The sequence below is a fragment of the Saccopteryx leptura genome, chromosome 7 (genome assembly GCF_036850995.1).
Source record: "Saccopteryx leptura isolate mSacLep1 chromosome 7, mSacLep1_pri_phased_curated, whole genome shotgun sequence".
NCBI lineage: Eukaryota > Metazoa > Chordata > Mammalia > Chiroptera > Emballonuridae > Saccopteryx > Saccopteryx leptura.
The window spans coordinates 18,285,360-18,307,077 of NC_089509.1; the positions used below are offsets into that span (position 1 = coordinate 18,285,360).

At 42.6% G+C, this 21,718-nt stretch overlaps 1 protein-coding gene across 1 annotated transcript in view; it reads right to left on the bottom strand.

The window, feature by feature from the left end:
* LOC136378768 (urotensin-2 receptor-like) overlaps positions 1-18,831 on the bottom strand; it is a 34,492-nt gene extending 15,661 nt beyond the window's left edge. The window contains 6 exon segments of the mRNA XM_066345955.1: positions 10,444-10,615; positions 10,618-10,679; positions 10,681-10,785; positions 10,787-11,554; positions 15,692-15,875; positions 18,738-18,831. Of these exon segments, the coding sequence (XP_066202052.1) occupies positions 10,444-10,615; positions 10,618-10,679; positions 10,681-10,785; positions 10,787-11,554; positions 15,692-15,875; positions 18,738-18,831 (1,385 nt within the window).
* Positions 18,832-21,718: the final 2,887 nt, after the last annotated feature.

Genomic DNA, 21,718 nt, shown 5'->3' on the forward strand with positions numbered 1-21,718 from the left:
GTCTAAAAACGAGGTGCGTCTTATATAGTGGTTATAGATTGTTTTACTTGCATTTCCTGCCTTTTTGCGCTTCTTTTTGTGCTCACTGTTGAAGACAGTGATTCGTCATTAGACAGATGAGGACAAGCTAATGGATGGGTGTTTTGACAGTGACAAGTTTTATAATGAATAAAACTTGAATTTAGGCCTGGCTTGTGGTGGTACAGTGGTTAAAGCGTCGACCTGGAAAGCTGAGGTCACTGGTTTGAAACCCTGAGCTTGCCTGGTCAAGACTCATATGGGAGTTGATGCTTCCTGCTCCTCCTTCCTTCTCTCTCTCTCTCTCTCCTCTCTAAAATAAATAAAATCTTTTTTAAAAAAAAAACTACAAAAAAACCCTTGAGTTTAATAACTTTATGTAATACATTTTTTTTTTCAAATTTCAGGTCCCAAAATTAAGGTGCATCTTATACATGGGAAAATACGGTACTTTATTGTTTCATATTCCACATATGAGTGAAATCATAAGGTTCTGTCCTTTTCCGTCTGACTTATTACAGTTAGTATAATACCCTCAAGGTTAATCAGCATTGTCACAAAAGGCAATCTTTCATTTTTTAATAGCCAAATAGCATTCCATCGTATGTATATACCATATCTTCTTTATCTATTCATTGTTGATGGACAATTGTTTCCATGTCTTGGCTGTCATGTAAACAATGCTGCAGTGAATATAGCAGTACAATATATTTATGGATTAGTGTTTTCATATTCTTTGGATAAATACTTAGAAGAATTGCTGGATATTATGATAGTTCTATTCCTAATTTTTTTTTCTTTTTTTTTTTTTTTTTTTTTTTTTCTGAAGCTGGAAACGGGAGAGACAGTCAGACAGACTCCCGCATGCGCCCGACCGGGATCCACCCAGCACGCCCACCAGGGGCGAAGCTCTTCCCACCAGGGGGCGATGCTCTGCCCCTCCAGGGCGTCTCTCTGCCTCGACCAGAGCCACTCTAGCGCCTGGGGCAGAGGCCAAGGAGCCATCCCCAGCGCCCGGGCCATCTTTGCTCCAATGGAGCCTTGCTGCGGGAGGGGAAGAGAGAGACAGAGAGGAAGGAGGGGTGGGGGATAGAGAAGCAAATGGGCGCTTCTCCTGTGTGCCCTGGCCGGGAATCGAACCCGGGTCCCCCACACGCCAGGCCAACGCTCTACCACTGAGCCAACCGGCCAGGGCATATTCCTAATTTTTAAAAGGAAAACTCCATACTTTTTATTTCTTGTGTTTTGGTAACAGCTCATCTAACAGGTATGAGGTGGATTTGATTTGCATTTCTTTAATATAATAATTAGTGATGCTGAATGTCTTTTCATATGCCTGTTGGCAGTCTGCCTGACTTCCTTGGAAATATGTCTATTAAGATCCCTGTCCATTCTTTTAATGGGATTTTGTTGTTGTTGAGTTGAGTCTTATATATTTTGGATATTAACCCCTATTGAAAGTATCATTTGCAAATATCTTCTCTTGTTCGGTTGTTTGCCTTTTTGTTTTGTTAATAGTTTCTTTTTTTTTCATAATGTATTTTATAGTCAAGTCTTACATTCAAATCTTTAATCCATTTTGAGTTAATTTTTGTGTATGGTGTAAGATGGTCTAATTTCATTATTTTCTGTACAGCTGGCCAGTTTTCTCAACACCATTTGCTGATGAGGCTTTCTTTCTCCATTGTATATTCTTGGCTTTTTCATTATAAATTACTTGTCCACACGTGTGTGGGTTTCTTTCTGGGCTTTCAATTCGATTCCCTTGAGCTGTGTGTCTGTTTTTCTGCCAATACCATACTGTTTTGATTACTGTAGCTTTGGAACACAGTTTAAAGTCACAGAGTATGACGTCTGGCTTGTTCTTTTCCTCGGGACACACTTTCAAGTCACAGAGTATGACGTCTGGCTTGTTCTTTCCTCAGGACACAGTTTCAAGTCACAGAGTATGACGTCTGGCTTGTCCTTCTTTCCTCGGGACACAGTTTCAAGTCACAGAGTATGACGTCTGGCTTGTTCTTTCCTCAGGACACAGTTTCAAGTCACAGAGTATGACGTCTGGCTTGTCCTTCTTTCCTCAGGACACAGTTTCAAGTCACAGAGTATGATGTCTGGCTTGTTCTTCTCCTCGGGACACAGTTTCAAGTCACAGAGTATGATGTCTGGCCTTGTTCTTTTCCTAGGACTGCTTCGGCTATTTGGGGACTTTGCGGTTCCATACAAATCTGAGAATATTTTGTCCTATTTCTGTGGAATATGCCATTGAGATTTTGATAGGGATTGCATTGAATCATAGATTGCTTTAGATAATACAGACATTTTAACATGGTTAATTCTTCCAATCAGTGAAAATGAAGTATTTTTCCACTTTTTGTGTGCCTTCTTCAGTTTCTTTCCACAATATCTTGTAGTTTTCAATGTACCAGTATTTCACTTCCTAGATTGAGTTTATTCTTAGGTATATTATTCTTTTTGTTGCAATTTAAAATATGATCATTTTCTTCATTTCTCTTTATGACACCTTGTTAGCTGGAAAACTTTTTATTGTTAAGATGTCACTACTATCTAAAATGAGTCATTCTTACCTACAAGCTGCTCTAGACATGAGGGAACCAAATAGGTCTCAGAGATGCACATTAGGCTGGACAAAGGACAGGCACTGATGTTGAGTGGCAGATGGCTCCCAGTGCCCCAGGGAAATTTAGGAACTAGTGAATACATTTGCAGTCCAGAGACAAGATAACATTCATTAGGAACTTATATATTTTATCATTGTGCTCCTGAGAAAGAAGGCATGCAGTGATGAGACATGAAACACCTATTCCTCACACCTCAAGTTTTGCTTAAAGGTGAAACATTTGGTTTATCTCTGCCCCTTTAGTCCCTCTTGCCTGAAGAGGCAGAATGACTGTGCCATTGGAAAATTTCAGAGAGGACATAAAGGACAAAGCACCTGCCTCTTCTCATTTTTCTGGTCAGCCTGTCTACAGGACTAGGACTTTCTGCTCTGCCACTTTTATAAGCTAAGGACAGAAGCCCTAAAGATAGGTGTTGGGAGTCCTTCTCTTATGATCACAAGATGAGACCAGGTGGTGTGGGCCTGGGTTCACAGGATAGCTCAGGCTCCTCCTTTTCCACAGGGGGTTGCTGAGGGTCCTAGTCTGGACACGGGGGCTGCAAGTATGAGCTTGACTGAGGAGAAGATCCATGATCTCCCTACTTTACTAACCTCAAAATTGATATTCTGAATTTCATCTTTCTGACTCTTTGTCTCAATTCTCAACTGCTTCCTAATTTTATGTGTGGATAGAGGCATTAACAACTATCCTGCCAATCTTCCTAATAGCAGCTTTCAGAATAACAACAATAGAACAAGAGCATAGCAATGTCTCATGTATGTCTCTTTAAATACCCATTTGATGAAAGCTGAGACATGAGTTAAGACACAGTACTGAAAAATATTGTGTGGAAAGTGGGTAAAACATTCGGACAATTGTACAGTGGCTGTAAAGGTGAAGTGCAGCAACCTGGAGTTACAACCAAGATGTTGTGTGTGGCTACCTAAACCATATATGTAAACTATAAGTGCTGAGAACTTGCTAGGGTCAGGCACAGCCATTGTGTTTTATTTATTTATTTATTTATTTTTTATTTTTTTACAGAGACAGAGAGAGAGTCAGAAGGATAGACAGGGACAGATAGACAGGAATGTAGACAGATGAGAAGCATCAATCATTAGTTTTTCGTTGCGCGTTGTGACTTCTTAGTTGTTCATTGATTGCTTTCTCATATGTGCCTTGACCGTGGGCCTTCAGCAGACTGAGTAACCCCTTGCTGGAGCCAGTGACCCTGGGTCCAAGCTGGTGAGCTTTTGCTCAAACCAGATGAGCCCGCGCTCAAGCTGGCGACCTTGGGGTCTCAAACCTGGGTCCTCTGCATCCCAGTCCGATGCTCTATCCACTGCGCCACCGCCTGGTCAGGCAGCCATTGTGTTTTTTTAAGCTCATTTTATAGGTTAAGTCAAAAGTGTATTACAATCTTTCTTAAAAAGGCCTTATATGTGACATAGATAAAGATGTCTGGGTTTCTATAATATGATTAACTCTGATATAGGGGAGGCAGATGTATAAGAGCAGAGAGACTATGAAATACAAACACATTAGGAAATGCAGAATAATTAATATCCCTAAGGTGTTCCATTGGCCAATTTGTAGAAAAAAAGCTGGCATCTACTAATGAGACAGAGGTACTCAATAATTTCAGAGACCTAGGAAAAGAGCTGTTGGAGCAGAGGCAGTAGTCAGACTCAGAATGCACACTGCTCACAAAAATCAGGGGATATTTCAAAATGAATGTGAAGCAATAAAAAATCTTCTAATTTTTGTGAACAGTATATTTCAATACTGGTGACCTTTCTCAGTCATAAATATAAACACAAGCAGGGTGGCTCAACACTCTTACCATAGAGCCACAGACAAACCTGAGAGAAGATAGGACATTTTTCTGGGGGTTGGTTATTCAAATAGATTTGTGCCATGAATAGGAGCTCACAATTTTCCAGTTTAAAACAAAAGATACTTTTCTATAACTTTTTCTTAGCAAGCTGTAAGGCCGGTGGCCATGGCCATGCCAGTTCACAATGGATTTGGGCCGATGGTAGGGAAACTGCAAAGCCGAAAAATGGAAGGCCATTCTGTTTATTAGAGTCTTGCAATTGCCCCTCCCAATGGTGGCAGGTAATCCGCAATCTACAATCTGCTGCTCTGATGGCAAGCACCTGCAGCCCCACATAGACTATACACATGTGGTGCTGCCCTGTGCTCATGCACCAATCAGGCAAAGTACAAACAAGAAAGCCTAACACACTTGTTTGCCCAACACAAGTGAGAGAAAGAGAGGGAGAGAGAGAGAGAGAGAGAGAGAGAGAGAGAGAGAAATAGGGACAGACAGACAGGAAGGGAGAGAAATGAGAAGCATCAACTCATAGTTGCAGCACTTTAGTTGTTCATTAATTGCTTTTTCATATGTGCCTTGACCAGGGGAATCCAGCTGAGCCAGTGACCCCTGGCTTAAGCCAGTGACCTTGGGCTCATACCAACAACCTTTGGATTCAAGCCAGCGACCTCGCACTCAAGCTAGCGAGCCCAAGCTCAAGCTGATGACCTCAGTGTTCCAGGTCAAAGCTCTACGCACTGAGCCACCATCTGTTCAGGGTCCATAACCTATTTCTGATGTTTGGTATTCAGGGTTCTGTATCCCTGAAGTCAGTGGTTCTCAAAGTGTGCGCCAGGGCACACTGGTGCGCCCTAGAAGATTTCCCGGTGCGCCCTATGGTATTCCAGAGAAATATATGCCTGTTGGGGACCAAAAAAACAAACAAGGTTTTTGGAGTTTAGATTTTAGGGGGACAGAGGTGTGGGGAATTGGCTGTAAGCTGACAATCTGCCCAACCCCCCACCTCACTTGCCTGTTGTAAAAGGCTGTTAAGCTGTGGTGCTGGATTGTTTACACTACCCCCCATGTTCCCCGGAAAGACTGGAGGCAAGTTTCTTCTATCCTTTGTTTGGTGTAAAGTTAAGATGATATGTATGGTGGGGGTTTTCTGCACTTGGTAAAATTCTTGGGTTGCCTTGGAAACATGATCAAAGTTCTCATTGATTTGCTAATGGCCCACTTTGCCCTATAAATAAAGCAAGATGTGATTTTTGGGCACGCTTTGTTCTTGCCAGCAGCAATTACAGGGCCCTCTAGACCCCATATTTTCTTAATTCCACGTATTTTCTTAATTCCGCACCATTTCCACTTGGGACCTGGAATTACTAGCTGCACTGGTTCACAGTATGTGCCCAGATATAAAAATAAATATAGTCATTCTATTATACCATTTCATTATAAAAATACCGCTCTTTTTGTTAACACATCCTTATTATATTTATTATTAACACATCATTATTTTTAGATAAATACACCCAAATAAAATTGATAGATTTCTCAAAAAGAAGTGTGATATTGAAGAATCTGATTCTGGAAGTGAGTAAAAGTTAAGCATAAATAAAATAGGACTTGAAGGCCTACAGGCAGAATTTAATTTATAGCACTTTCCATCACTTAACACTGAACAATACAATTGGATTAGAAACCCATTCATGGAAGCTTCAAGTGATTTTGGTTTAACATTAATAGAAGAACTGGCAGCTATATCCACTGATTGTGGATTGATGATTAAACATAAGAAATTGTCTCTTGAGGCCTTTTGAATTTCTATAAAAGAAGAATATGTAGCAATATCTAAAAAAGCTATGAACATTTTACTACAATTTTCAACATCCTATTTATGTGAATTAGGATTTTCTACCCTCAACACAATTAAGAGTAAAGAGAGAGGAATTCTTCAGTGTATTGACAAGGAAATGAGAGTTTGCCTTTCAAATATATGCCCAAACATTGAAGAAATCGCTAGGACACATCAGGCTCATGTTTCTCATAAACACAAGAATGAAAAAAACTTAACACATTCATGCTGGGACCTGCCGAATTTACTAAATCTTACTAAGAATGTATCTATCTATATAAAAAGATAACTCTTTTGTCATTTTTAAATTTTTAACCCCTCTATTTTATGAATTCTAAAAAGCATAACTTAAAACATGTAACAAAAATGTTTTTAACATCAGAATAAATTTAATTTTGTTGTATTTTTCATTTAATTACCATAAAAGCATGCTTGAACTTTATATTTTTTCTTTAATATTTGACTTAATTATTATAACATATTTCTCAGAAATTTGTATATAGTGCACCTACAATTATTTGTAGGATTTTAAATGTGCCCCGACTTCAAAATGTTTGAGAACCACTGCCTTAAGTAAACACAATTTTCCCATTTTACTCTGAAGAGCTCAAGAATGTTAACATGCCTGACCTGTGGTGGCGCAGTGGATAAAGCGTCGACCTGGAAATGCTGAGGTTGCCAGTTCAAAGCCCTGGGCTTGCCTGGTCAAGGCACATATGGGAGTTGATGCTTCCAGCTCCTCCCCCCCTTCTCTCTCTCTCTCTCTCTCTCTCTCTCTCTCTCTGTCTCTCCATCTCCTCTCTAAAATGAATAAATAAAAATAAATAAAAATTAAAAAATAAATAAATAAAAAAACAAGAAAATATTATAAAAAAAAAAGAATGTTAACATATAATTTAAAGCGCTTCATTCCTTTATTTCCAAAGAAACTATATTTTAAATGTTTCACTCAAGAATCTGAAGATTTCACCTGACCAGGCGGTGGTGCAGTGGATAGAGCGTTGGACTGGGATGTGGAAGATCCAGGTTTGAGACCCCGAGGTTGCCAGCTTGAGCGCGGGCTCATCTGGTTTGAGCAAAGCTCACCAGCTTGGACCCAAGGTTGCTGGCTTGAGCAAGGGGTTACTCAGTCTGCTGAAGGCCCATGGTCAAGGCACATATGAGAAAGCAATCAATGAACAACTAAGGTGTCACAATGAAAAATTGATGATTGATGCTTGTCATCTCTCTCCGTTCCTATCTGTCTGTCCCTATCTATCCCTCTCTCTGTCTTTCTGTCTCTGTAAAATAAATAAATAAATAAATAAATAAATAAATAAATAAATAAATAAATAAATAAAAATAAATTAAAAAAAAGAATCTGAAGATTTCTTAGTGAGATGTGGGCAGAAAATGCTCTTCACATCAACAGTTTCAAAATGTAAAACGGTATTTATATGTCACAGGAAAATCTCCCCCAGAAATGTACCTTAGGCAGTGATTAATGCTGAGAGTAGGTTCCTTTAGAACAGGGGTCCCCAAACTACGGCCCGCGGGCCACATGTGGCCCCCTGAGGCCATTTATCCGGCCCCTGCCACACTTCTGGAAGGAGCACCTCTTTCATTGGTGGTCAGGGAGAGGAGCACATTGACCATCTCATTAGCCAAAAGCAGGCCCATAGTTTCCATTGAAATACTGGTCAGTTTGTTGATTTAAATTTACTTGTTCTTCATTTTAAATATTGTATTTGTTCCCGTTTTGTTTTTTTACTTTAAAATAAGATATGTGCAGTGTGCATAGGGATTTGTTCATAGTTTTTTCTTATAGTCCGGCCCTCCAACGGTCTGAGGGACAGTGAACTGGCCCCCTGTGTAAAAAGTTTGGGGACCCCTGCTTTAGAAATTCCAAATGAGATTGTCAATGTTAGAAACTTCCAACCTGTAAGGCCAGGAGCTACCGCCATGGCCACACAGGTTCCCATTGGATTTGAGCAGACGATAAAGGAACTGTAGAGCCAGAAAATCGTGGGCCATTCTATTTATTAGAGTCTTATAACAGTGGATGAGCAAACAGGCAGGGAAGACACCTTCCTCTCACTCAGGGTTTTCCAGCCCTGACCCCTTCTGGACTCATTGGACTCACAGGCCCCCCACCAGCCTCAGCACTCCCTAGCAAAACAGGCTGAGTGGAAATACTTCTTCTCTAGCAGACAATAGCAAACACTCACACACACACACACACACACACACACACACACACACACACACACCCCGTCCCAAGCAGGCAGGCAGTCCACAATTTGCCATCTGCTGCCCTGAGGACAAGCACCGCAGCCTTCCACAGACTGCACACACATGGTGCTCCCCCTACCCCCACCCCGCTGCTAATCCTCCAATTAGGCAAAATACAAGTGAGCAAACCTAAACACACTTATTTGTTCAACACAATCTGTAAGAATTTTTTTTTAATTTATTTATTCATTTTAGAGGAGAGAGAGAGAGAGAGAAGGGGGGAGGAACAGAAAGCATCAACTCCCAAATGTGCCCTGAACAGGCAAGCCCAGGGTTTTGAACCAGCGACCTCAGCATTCCAGGTCGATGCTTTATCCACTGCACTACCACAGGTCAGGCATATAAGAATTTTTTATGAGTTTGAGCCAAACTGTTGACAATTGCCAGGAAGCATAAAGTCTCACCGGATTGACAAAATGCTCTGTAAAATGGCGGCTTTACCATTTATCTTGTACATTAGAATAAAAGGGGAAGCCAAAGGGGCTTACATGAAATTGACTGGTAATAGATTAGGGAAGCTGGGGAAAGCAATGAATGGGGATCTCTGGAATTGGATAAAAGGTAAAAATGTAGGCCTGATCTGTGGTGGCACAGTGGATAAAGCGTTGACCTGGAAATGCTGAGGTCCCCAGTTCGAAACCCTGGGCTTGCCTGGTCAAGGCACATATGGGAGTTGATGCTTCCAGCTCCTCCCCCTTCTCTCTATCTGTCTCTCCTCTCTCTCTCTGTCTCTCTCTCTCCTCTCTAAATGAATAAAAAAAATAAGATAAAAAAAAAGTAAAAATGTATACACTGGAACTTCTTTTACATAAGCAGGAATAAGATAGTTAATTAACATGATAAACAATGAGGGTGTTTGTGCATTTCTGCTCAGGTGGAATGCCTGCCTCGAGGGGGAACAGGAAAAGAAGATGACCCTTATATTTCAAAGGCATATTATAAGGTACATTATTATTATAGATGCAAAAGACAACAGTTAGGCTCGAATTGTTGTAAAGTAATGTACCTTAATTCCATGGGTTATGTAGAGACATCAAGGCAGGATACAGAAGAATTTTTAAGAGGAGATTTATTAATAAGCCAGCTGCATATGACTTACATGGGGTATAGCTGACCCAAATCGTGTAGCCTCGAATATAGCTCTGAGGCTAGTTATATACACTTGATCACATACAGGTTGAGGGGAAAAGGAGGAGAAACATGACACAACAGTCAATCATTAACAAGCTTATAATATTTGTCTATAGGATCTATAAAAAATATTCCTACATATTAAAACTTATAGGGAAACACAATAGTGATGCTGTTTTACATATCAAAGACATTCACAAATCCTTTAGTGACTACCTCCCATCTCTTTGTCTAGAGGTATATGTTACTCTCAGGATTCCAGGAAGGAAGGAAGAGTTAAAATCAGTGTAAGATATGCAAATATTGTCTCTTATTGAAAGGGAAAGGAAGTTCTTCAGATAACCTTTATTCTTTCAATGCCTGACTTTTCCTCTTTAAAATGGCGTTGCCAATACTGTTTTACAGTTCTTTGGCACCTTACCACATTCCCCACTGGTTTTATATCCTGAGTCAAATCCTTGACTCATTTTAACGAGGTGCATGAGGCTGTTGAGTAGGAATATTAGCCTATAACATGTAACAGATATTTAACAGGTAGACTTGATGTTTTCATTAATAGTAATACAGTCTACTGAAGAAACAAATGTTACTAATTAATTTCTTACAACCTGTACAAACCTTCTGTAATTTATATAAACCTTGATTTTTATAAACTTTCTTAACTATTCAGAAATAACTGGCTTTTATAACAACTTACTTTCTTCCTTTCTCTTTCAAAAGTATTTCTATACCTTATACCTTTAGTGACAACCAAGCTGGCTGCTGGAGAACAGCAGGCTGCCAAAGGCATGCTGGGAGTGGGTGAGGCACTGCCAGAAGTCTTGGGTGACCACGCGCCCACTGGCGCTCTGCCACGGGGTGAGTGCCGGCCGAAGTCACGGTGGTTCTTGGTGAGCAGTGTTAGAGAAAGGGGTCGATGAAGCAGCTGTTCCCGTAGGGGAGGCAAGTGGTCAGGTAGTTGACGATGTGTGATTGGCTGGACGCCAAGGTACTGGGCCAGCAGCTGCCATATCCAGAAGGGCATGAAGCATGCCCAGAAGAGCAGCACCATGCCCAGGATGAGGTGCAGCACTGGGGTTGGGCAGCCGCCCTGTCTGTGGGAAGGAGGCCTGCTGGAGCCAGTAGGCCCAGGCCAGGTGCGCGTAGAGCAGCCTGATGACCACGGCAGGCCCCACAATGCTGGTCCCAAACATGGCAGGCCCCACAATGCTGGTCCCAAAGAGCAGTGTCAGGTAGGCACGGTAGGTGCTCTGGCCCCAGGCCGGCAGGCAGAGGCTCTTGTGTTCCCCGTGGACCAGCCGAATAGCCAGCATCATGGGCAGCGCCAGCAGCAGTGCCAGCAGCCACATGGTAAGCGCAAGGTTGACAACATAGACATACATGGAGGCCGAGGTCCACAGGAAGCAGCACACGACTACCAGTGTGTACACGTTGTCCACCACACCCACCACACCCATGACCAAGAGCAGTGCTCCAATAGCACCTGTGGCCTCCAGGGCCTCCAGGGAGCTGCGTTCCGTCAGGCTGGCCCACGAGCTGTTGGGGGATACATCGGGGCAGCTGGATGGTTTGAGCACAGGACTGCCTCTCATAGCTACCACAGGGGACCTGCTTGCAGGCTCTGGGCTCAGGGCCATCTCTGCTGCCTCACGCTGGACTTGAGGCTGAGGTGTGCAGTGACAGGGGCATCTGTGGGTGACAAGCTTGTCCTCGGTCACCGTGCAGCAGGTCGAGCTCCCACGATCACACTTCTGCAAAAGCTTCGCTCTGCTCTGTACTGAGCAAACAAAAGAGGGCTGAGCTCTGCACGACCGGTCCGGGTCGTCACTGCTGATCGCCCAGCTGCCGGTTAGGAATGCGCCAAGGCCCCGTGCTCACGCCGGATATTAATAACCCAGGGAGCAGGTGCCAGGAAAAGGGGTGCTGAGGGGCACGCTGAGAGGCCTGCACTGGATCGAAGGGAAGACAGTGCTGTTGGCGCTGGAAGGGCGAGAGGGGTGCACTTTGCCCTAAGGAGGGTCACTTTTTACCGGTTTTAAAAAATAAATTTGGTTAAAGTTTCCAAGATTCGATTCATGCATTCTACCTGCCCTGAACTTTGGGGTCTGTAGGCACAATGTAATTTCCAATTAATATTGAGTGCCTTTCCCACTAGTTGTGAGATCTTCGATACAGATGAAGGCCCATTATTAGAATGGGCAAGCTAAATCTGGAAAGAATTTCATATAGCGATTTCTTAACAACTGTTATTGCGGTCTTATTTCTATAAGGAAAAGCTTCTACCTGTCAATTACCTTAATAAAATCTACTTCTAAATGTTTACCTGGGAAAGTTCCTCTCCCTGTTTCTTTTTATAATTTCTTTACTTTGCTTAGTATTCATTTGGGCACAAACTAAACACTTGGACCTTATGCCTTCTGTAATAGATTCTAAGTCTGGTTTTTCTAATTATTTCTTATCCTTTCCTGGTAGCAAAATCTTTTTCTAATTGGGTTGCGAATAAACCTTTGGCAACAAGGGTTCCAGTAAAGTCACTAAAATTTCCTAAAAACCCCACTGGTTTTAGGGCTACCTTATTGGTAGTGTCATCAGCTGCTTAGTTTTTCTTGAGTTTCTAGGGAGTCCCCCTCTTTTGGTGCCCTGGACAGTGGATGAAGGCCACTATTTCAGGGGAACAGGCTCCTGCATTGTTGGGGTGAGGGTTTGAGCCTCACCTTTGTTAGTTCTTAAGCCTTCTCCTGATGTCCCCTCTTCGACTGTTCCTGTCTTAGGTTGTTCTCGCCTTCAGGAATCTTACCCGTCTTTGGCTAACCAGCCATCTTAGGGGCCAGAGTTATGAGAGTGAGGGAGGAGCAATGTCCCTTCAGAAATGCTTAGTTTTATTTATTTATTTTTTAGCAGCTGATGATGCTATCTTTTTAAAAACTTATAATACTTTTCTTTCTAATTTCTAGAACTGATTGCTATGTAAAGTCTAAATTGATGCCTTAGTATCTTCTCTGATCCTGGCTAACAGAAACTGGTGGAAAGTGTCCAAGAATTTCCTCACTTGTTTGGGTGCTAGAATCCCACTTAAGCTAGGCAACCAGAAACATTTTCTCGAGGTGGTCTCAACGGTCTTAAGTGGGGCAGCGTATGTACAGTACAGAGTCTAACAGTCCTGTAGGGCCTGAGGGTTCCCTAATAAGGGGATGCTGAGCTCTCTAATTCTACAGGGCACTCAGGAAAAAGGATTTAAACTATTTCCTATTATATCTATGTCTCAAATTCTAGAGATCTAGTTAAAAGCACCAACTGAAATGATCAATATTTCATAAAATAAACCTTATATTCTACTTAATCACAAATTCTTCTTACATTCCAAGAAAACATACCTTGTAATTTTATGCACCCTAACAGATAATGTTTAAAAAGCTCAAGAGAAGCAGATTTCTAATCATATCTTTTGGCCTTTTAATCTGGGCTCAAAATTTAAATGTTTCTTACTACCATAATTAGTTATCTATTTTCTATTTTCTCCTTTCCACCTGTCATGTTGAGAATTCTACTGTTAAGCCAATCAATAGTAATATTTGTCACTCTGGGTTTGGTGATCTAACATTGAACAATACTGCTTCAAAAATGATAATAAGCTAAACATTTATACACCATATAAAAAGATATCATTAATGATCAAAACATTAATAATCATTACATATCCCCTAATATTTAAACCAAGATTTCAACATCACAGGGCTATGAAATAGCAAAAAGGATAATTAACAAAAGACTCTTGAAATAACATACATTTCTAACATAGAAAATATATATATTTTTTGCAAATATGGCTTCTTTCTGCAAAACTGGCTTCTCCTTCAGCACTCTGCACTCCCTCTGCTCTCCCTGCAAAACATTAGCAAGACAATAGCCCTTCCCCGTCTCTCATTCTCTTTCCTGGAGCTGTAATTAATTTCAAGAAACTTGATAATCAACAGGGTCCATACTCGTAGTTTGTTATTTTCCAAACATTTCCATCTGGCCTTGTTTCCTTTTCTTTCTCTAAGATTCTTCTAAAGAAAAGTTCTAATTTTTTAATACTATTCCTACCCTGTATCTTCCAAATGGGTAAAATTTCTTTGATCAGTAGGTGGATATCTGAATATTTGAAACTAGTTTTTACTCTATACTTCCCCAGTCACCCCACCCTCAGTCGTCCGGCCACCTCACTCCAGCGCCCCCCCCCCCCTCCGCTCCGCACACAGCGCCCTCCCCCGCCGCTCTGCACACAGCGCCCTCCCCCCCCCCGCCGCTCCGCACACAGCGCCCTCCCCCGCCGCTCCGCACACAGCGCCCTCCCCCCCCCCCCCCCCCCGCCGCTCCGCACACAGCGCCCTCCCCCCGCCGCTCCGCACACAGCGCATCCCGCCCGGCCTCCCGCTCTTCCCTCACCCAAACCGCTCACTTGCCAGCCCTTCGCCCCCAGAGGCTGAAGAAACATTTCCAGAGCGCATTCCTCAGCCCTCTCCTCTTTGCAATATGCTCACTGATTCTTTCCTAGCAGAGTCCTAGTCCTTTTTCTCGAACCCCCTTTTTTTCTTAGATGTAAATCTGGCCAGACTAGGAAGACGTAGTGCCCTTTCTGTATTGAGCATGCTTTTAGTCATTGTGGTGTGTTCATTGTTAAGTTTAGGCATTGATCAATATAGAGGAATTGGTCAGGGTAGCCTGGATCCCTGGTCACGATATTCCAGACTGCCCTTACCACCGGGGGATTAAAAGTCCTGGCTTGTGGCCATCCAACCCTGAAGGTGGGCCATTTTGATTCACAGAGAGTGCGAAGTCTTCCTGACCATTTAATTCCGTACCCACGGTTGTCTCCATAGGCTTTGTGAAAGTGCTTTAGGAGTCAACCTAAGGGGGTCTTTGGTGTACTGGGCCCTCCTCCCATATTTAATGTCTGGGGCACTGATTTAAAAAATTGAAATGTCCAGGAGAATGCAGGAATTAGCACAGCAATAAAAAGGCAAGAAAGATAATATAGATAATAATAACTATCACTCAGAATAAAGGATGTTTGACTATAGAGGTGTCAATCATCACACAAGAGCAGAGGCAGGAGCCAGCCAAAGAGAATAATTTCTTCAGGGAAGAAGTCAGACAAAATACCCTGAAGCCAGAGGTCTTGGATCCAAGAAAAGAGATTTAGTGTGTCTGGGGAAAAAGGCCCATACCACAAAATGTCATGAGAAATATCTCAGACGAACAAAGAGAATCTACACTACAGACAGTTCACCATTGAAGAATTTTTAATACTTCTATGAATTTTGCCAGTTTTATAATTTGCAGGCTCTGGCAGATAGCTGCTAACCCATATGAAGTTTATTAATTTCCCTTTTCTTTTGCCCTCTGGTTCTAAGCCAGAAATTTCCAATTGAAATCACATCAGAGATTTTCCTGACAAAGAGAACTTATAAAACAGACAATTTACTATTTACATTTACACTTGACTTTTAGGCACACAGTTCAACAGACAAAGGAAGGGGTTCCCTGTCAGGGGCCTCTCAGGTGCTCACCTAGCTGCGACCCTCACGGAGGCTTAGGCCCAGGCACCAGAGATCTCCATCCACACACCAATCACTCAGGGGTTTTAGACAGAAACATTAAAAGCAAAGAATGAGGTCTCAGACAGCACAAAGGTGTCCCTGGATGTCTGAGACAGGACTGATTGACTCAGTCCCCACTAATTGTCTTCCTAGAGCACCACCAAATGTCCCCACTAATGTCTTTTCCTAAGAGCACAAACAAATGTGTCCCAGAAAAGCCCGAGGTAGGACCCAAAACTCTCCACCGACGTCTCGGTCTTGGAGAACCTATTGTGTGAGTTAGATTGCACCCAATCCCCATGCAAGTTCCAAATTGACTAGTCACAAACAGAAAAGCTAGAATTCAGAACAGACAAAAAGCTAGAATTCAGTAAAGCAAAATATTTGCTTTACTTACCTCTGGAGGTCAGAATTTACATTCCTTGATTTCTCTGCTGAACTATCGAATTTAGGACTGGGGGTGCCTGCCGAAGAGTTGTTGGCAGGAAAACGGGAGCCCTGGAACGTCTCAGGTGGTGCCTCTCTTCGAGATCTAGCAGAGTCAGGCAACCCTCTGGAGAGGCCAGCCGGTCCGGGTGTCCCTACCCAGTGACGCAAAACATCGGCATCCCGGATGAGCCCCCAAATGTTGTAAAGTAGTGTACTTTAATTCCATGGGTTATGTAGAGACACCAAGGCAGGATACAGAAGAATTTTTTTTTTTAAATGAGACTTTTTTTTTTTTTTTTTTAAGGTTGGGCTTGGGAGGACTTCTTTTTTTTTTTTTAAGATTTTATTTATTCATTATAGAGAGGAGAGAGAGAGAGAGAGAGAGAGAGAGAAGGGGGGGAGGAGCAGGAAGCATCAACTCCCATATGTGCCTTGACCAGGTAAGCCCAGGGTTTTGAACCGGCAACCTCAGCGTTTCCAGGTTGATGCTTTATCCACTGCGCCACCACAGGTCAGGCGAAGAATTTTTTTTTTTAAGAGAGGAGAGGGAGAGACAGAGAGAGGAGAGACAGAGAGAGAGAAGGGGGGGAGGAGCTGGAAGCATCAACTCCCATATGTGCCTTGACCAGGCAAGCCCAGGGTTTCGAACTAGTGACCTCAGCATTTCCAGGTCGACGCTTTATCCACTGCGCCACCACAGGTCAGGCCTCAGAAGAATTTTTAAGAGGAGATTTATTAATACACCAGCTGCATATGACTTACATTAGGTATAGCTGACTCAAATTGTGTAGCCTCAAATATAGCTCTGAGGCTAGTTATATACACTTGATCACATACAGGTTGGGGGGAAAAGGAGGAGAAACATGACAGAATAGTCAATCATTAACAAGCTTGTAACATTTGTCTATAGGATCTATAAAAAACATTCCTACATATTAAAATTTACAAGGTAACACAATAGTGATGTCATTTTACATAACAAAGACACTCACAAATCTTTTAGTGACTACCTCCCATCTCTTTGTCTAGAGGTATATGTTACTCTCAGGATTCCAGGGAGGAAGGGAGAGTTAAAATCAGTGTAGGATATTGTCTCTTATTGAAAGGGAAAGGAAGTTCTTCAGATAACCTTTATTCTTTCAATGCCTGACTTTTCCTCTTTAAAATGGAGTTGTCAATACTAAGTTTTACAGTTCTTTGGCACCTTAACACAGAATAAGGTAAGCATTGACTTTTTAAAAAAAATTTTATTTATTTATTTATTTATTTATTTATTTATTTATTACAGAGACAGAGAGTGAGTCAGAGAGAGGGATAGACAGGGACAGACAGACAGGAACGGAGAGAGATGAGAAGCATCAATCATCAGTTTTTCGTTGTAATACCTTAGTTGTTCATTGATTGCTTTCTCATATGTGCCTTGACCGCGGGCCTTCAGCAGACCGAGTAACCCCTTGCTGGAGCCAGCGACCTTGGGTCCAAGCTGGTGAGCTTTGCTCAAACCAGATGAACCCACGCTCAAGCTGGCGACCTTGGAGTCTCAAACCTGGGTCCTCTGCATCCCAGTCCTACACTCTGTCCACTGCGCCACCGCCTGGTCAGGCAGCATTTTTTGTTAGAGAAAAATACCTCACTAAGACATGACTACCTACCCTGAACTGCTTTCAGTTAGAAAGTTTTCATTTCAGACCCTCCTGTGTGGTTACCTCAGGTCTCTGAGTCTGTAAGGCTGCCACGCAGGCCTCCCCTGAGCTTGTCAAGGTCAGCATGTGGCCCCTTTTCTGTCCACAAGATCTCTTTAGCTCTAGGGCTAGTCAAAGCAACTTTATCTGTCATCAGAGTTTCCGGAGATCAGTGTCACTGAGGGGCAGTGAACAGGAAGGACAGCCTGACACAGGGCACATGTTTGCCTGTGTGAGCCACCCTGCTGAGGAAGTCCTCGCTACCTGCTCAAACTGGCCCAAAGTCCAAGTCTGCAAACAGGGGTGGTGTGTGTGTGTTTGGGTGTGTGAGGGGAGCAGCAAGGTCACAGCCTCACTGACACATGCAACCACGTCTCCCAGTGCAGGCGTGTTCTTACGGCTCCCATTCTGTAAACCGGTTCCTCCCTCAGCTGTCAATCCCCAGTTCTGTTCCCTGGACCCAGAGGCTTTCATTTTCTAGGTGCCTGTAACTTCTCTGAGTCTTTTCAGAGCTAGTACTGGGCCCTCCTCTCTCATACCACCTCACCCCGTTTTTCATTTGATCTCCATTTCCTGTGTGGTAGTCATATTGTCTTCCCTGGTGGGGAGGGAGGCACTCGGCACTCCTTTCTGCACTCAGGGTCTGCTGCTTGCCCTGACACTTCCCAGCCCTCTGTTGGAACCTTCCATTTGCAATCCACAGAGGGCAGCTTCTCTTCCAGACTGTGAGGACGAAAGAACAACTTCCCTAAATCTCTGCAGTATTTACCTTCTGAGGTCTTTGCTGTTATTGATCTCTATCTACCTTTATTTTCTATCCCAGAATATTTCCTCTCGGTGTGCCCTACAAGTAAAGTAGGTCAAAGCAGGGGGAGGCACGGCACAAAGCTGGGGCCACGGATGGGTTGGTCAAGGTTTTGTGTGGTGAATGCTCACTGTCCCTCAGGGTGTTTTTCTTTCCAGCCTTACTGAGGTCTAATTGACAAAACTGTAAGATGTTTAAAGTGTACAATGTGATCATTTGATACACTGTGAAAGATGAACACCATCTAGTTAATAACACATTCACGATCTCACATACTTGCTGTAGAGCCAGGGGCCGTTGTGCTCACTCACAGGCAGGTTATCATTGACTTTGGACAGACAGTAAAGAAACAGTAGAACCAAAAAATGGTGGGCCATTCCTTTATTCAAGTCTTGCACTGGCCGACAAGCAAACACACAGGGAAAACACCTCCCTTTTCATTCAGTGGCTTCCAAATCCCTGACGCATTCTCTGGTTCCACAACCAGGAGAATCTTCTCCAGTTCCTCCTAGAATCAAAGGCCTCACCAGTCTCAGCAGAGCTCCCAAAGACCCTCAGCTCTCGGCATCTACCCTCCTTCTGCTCCTCTTCAAAACTAGCTTCTTCCTCAGCACTCTGCATTCTCCCTGCAAACATTGCTTTTTTCTGCCTCTTCTTCTCTTCTCTCTTTTCAAAACTTTCTGACCCAAAAACCTCTCCTCCAGCAAACATTAGGAAAACAATAGCCCTTCCCAAGCAGGAAAGTATTTGCAATTTCACAGACCACATATAACTGGCTCTGCCCAGCACCATTTTGTAACAATAAAAGTGAGCAAACTCAAAAAATACAAATTTTACAAACTCATTTACCCAACACTTGCATTCAGATTTTATTCATCTCATAATTGAAAGTTTGTACCTTTTAATTAATTTCTTCCTAGTCTCATTTCCTAGTCCCTGGTAACCACTTTTCTTCTATTTCTGAGTTTGATATATATTTTTTAATGATTCTACATGTACTTGATGCCATCTAGCATTTGTTTTTCTTTATTTGGCTATTTCACTTAGCATAAGACCCTTCAGGCTCATTTTGTTGCAAATTGCAGGATTTCTTCTTTCTTTTTTTTTTTTTTTTTTTGTATTTTTTTGAAGCTGGAAACGGGGAGAGACAGTCAGACAGACTCCCGTATGCGCCTGACAGGGATCCATCTGGCACGCCCACCAGGGGGTGATGCTCTGCCCACCAGGGGGCGATGCTCTGCCCCTCCGGGGCGTCGCTCTGTTGTGACCAGAGCCACTCTAGCACAGAGGCCAAGGAGCCATCCCCAGCGCCTGGGCCATCTTTGCTCCAATGGAGCCTTGGCTGCGGGAGGGGAAGAGAGAGACAGAGAGGAAGGGGGGGGGGGTGAAGAAGCAAATGGGCGCTTCTCCTGTGTGCCCTGGCAGGGAATCGAACCTGGGTCTCCCGCACGCCAGGCCGACGCTCTACCGCTGAGCCAACTGGCCAGGGCGGATTTCTTCTTTCTTAAAGCTGAAAAATATTCCATTTTCTATATCTACTACATTTTCTTTACCCATTCTCCTGTGGACAGACACTTAGGTTATTTCCATGCCTTAGCTACTTTAAATACTGCTGCAATGAACATGAGAATACAGATATCTCTTTGAGATAATGGTTTTGCTTTCCTATGAACGTATACCTAAACATAGGATTGCTGGATCGTACGATAGTTCTTTTTTTTTTTTTTTTTTTTTTTTGTATTTTTCTGAAGTTGGAAATGGGGAGGCAGTCAGACAGACTCCAGCATGCGCCAGACCGGGATCCACCCGGCACGCCCACCAGGGGGCAATGCTCTGCCCATCTGGGGCGTTGCTCTGTTGCAATCAGAGCCAGTCTAGCACTTGAGGCAGAGGCTATCGAGCCATCCCCAGCGCCAGGGCCATCTTTGCTCCAGTGGAGCCTTGGCTGCGGGAGGGGAAGAGAGAGACAGAGAGGAAGGAGAGGGGGAGGGGTGGAGAAGCAGATGGGCGCTTCTCCTGTGTGCCCTGGCAGGGAATCGAACCCGGGACTTCCGCACACCGGGCCGACGCTCTACCACTGAGCCAACCGGCCAGGGCGATAGTTCTGTTTTTAATTTCTTGAGAAACTAATATACCATTTTCCACAGTGGCTGCACCAATTGACATTCCCACCAAGGTGCACAAGTGTTTCCTTTTCTCCATATCTTAACCAACATTTGTTATCTCGTCTCTTTTATAATAATCATTGTAACAGGAGAGAGATATTTCATTGTGGTTCTGATTTGTATTTCCCTGATGACTTATGATTTTTTTCTTAAGTTGTATAAGTTTCTTATCTATATTGGATATTAACCTGTTACTAAATATGTAGTTTGTAAATACTTGCTCCCATTAAGTAGATTGTCTTTAAATATTGTTGATTTCCTTTGCTGTGCAGAAGCTTTTCAGTTTGACGTAGTTCCACTGGTTTATTTTTGCTTTTGTTGTCAGATCCAAATAAATCACAGCCAAGTTAGATGTCAAGAAGCTTGTCCCTTTGCTTTATTTTAGAAGTTTTATACTTTCAGGTCTTATGTTCAAGTCTTTAATCCATTTTGAGTTGATTTGTGTGTATGATGTAAAACAGGGGTCTAGTTTCCTTTTTAAAAATTATTGATTTTAGAAAGAGAGAGAGAGAAAAAAACACTGATTTATTGTTCCATTTATTTATGTATTCATTGGTTGATTCTTAGATGTTCCCTAACTGGGGATTGAACCCGCAACCTTGGCATATTAGGACAATGCTCTAACCAATTGAGCTACCTGGCCAGGGTAGGTCCAGTTTCCTTCTTTTGCATGTGGTCACCTAGTATTTACAACACCATTTATTGAAGAGATTATCCTTTTCCCATTGTATATTTTTGGCTTCTTTGTTGAAAATGAGTTGATATACACATGGTTTATTTCTGGGGTCTCTACTCTGTCCCATTGATCTATGCATCACTTTTTATGCCAATACCATAATGTTTTGATTACTATTGCTCTGTAATAGTTTGAAATCAGGAGTATGATGCCTCTAGCTTTGTTCTTCTTTTTCAAGATTGCTTGGCTATTCGAGGGTCTTCTGTGGTTCCATAAAAACTTTAGGATTTTTTTCTATTTCTATGAAAAATGTCATTGGAATTTTGATTAAGAGTGCATTAAATCTGTAGATGACCTTGGGTAGTATGGATATTTGAACAATATTAGTTATGCAGATCCATGAACATAAAATATTTTCCCACCCATTTGTGTATTCTCCAATTTCATTAAAATTGTAGTTTCAGTGTGAAGATCTTTTATCTCCTTGGTTGAATTTATTCATATTTTATTCTCTTTGATGCTCCTAGTGTTTTTAATTACAATTCTTTAATCTGGCAGAGAGACCACCTTCATGGGTCATTTCACCTTAAACCACCACACAGTTCCTACACCTGAAAATGTTCTCCTGAGAACTACTACTTTAGTTTGATCTAAAGAGCAAGCTCTG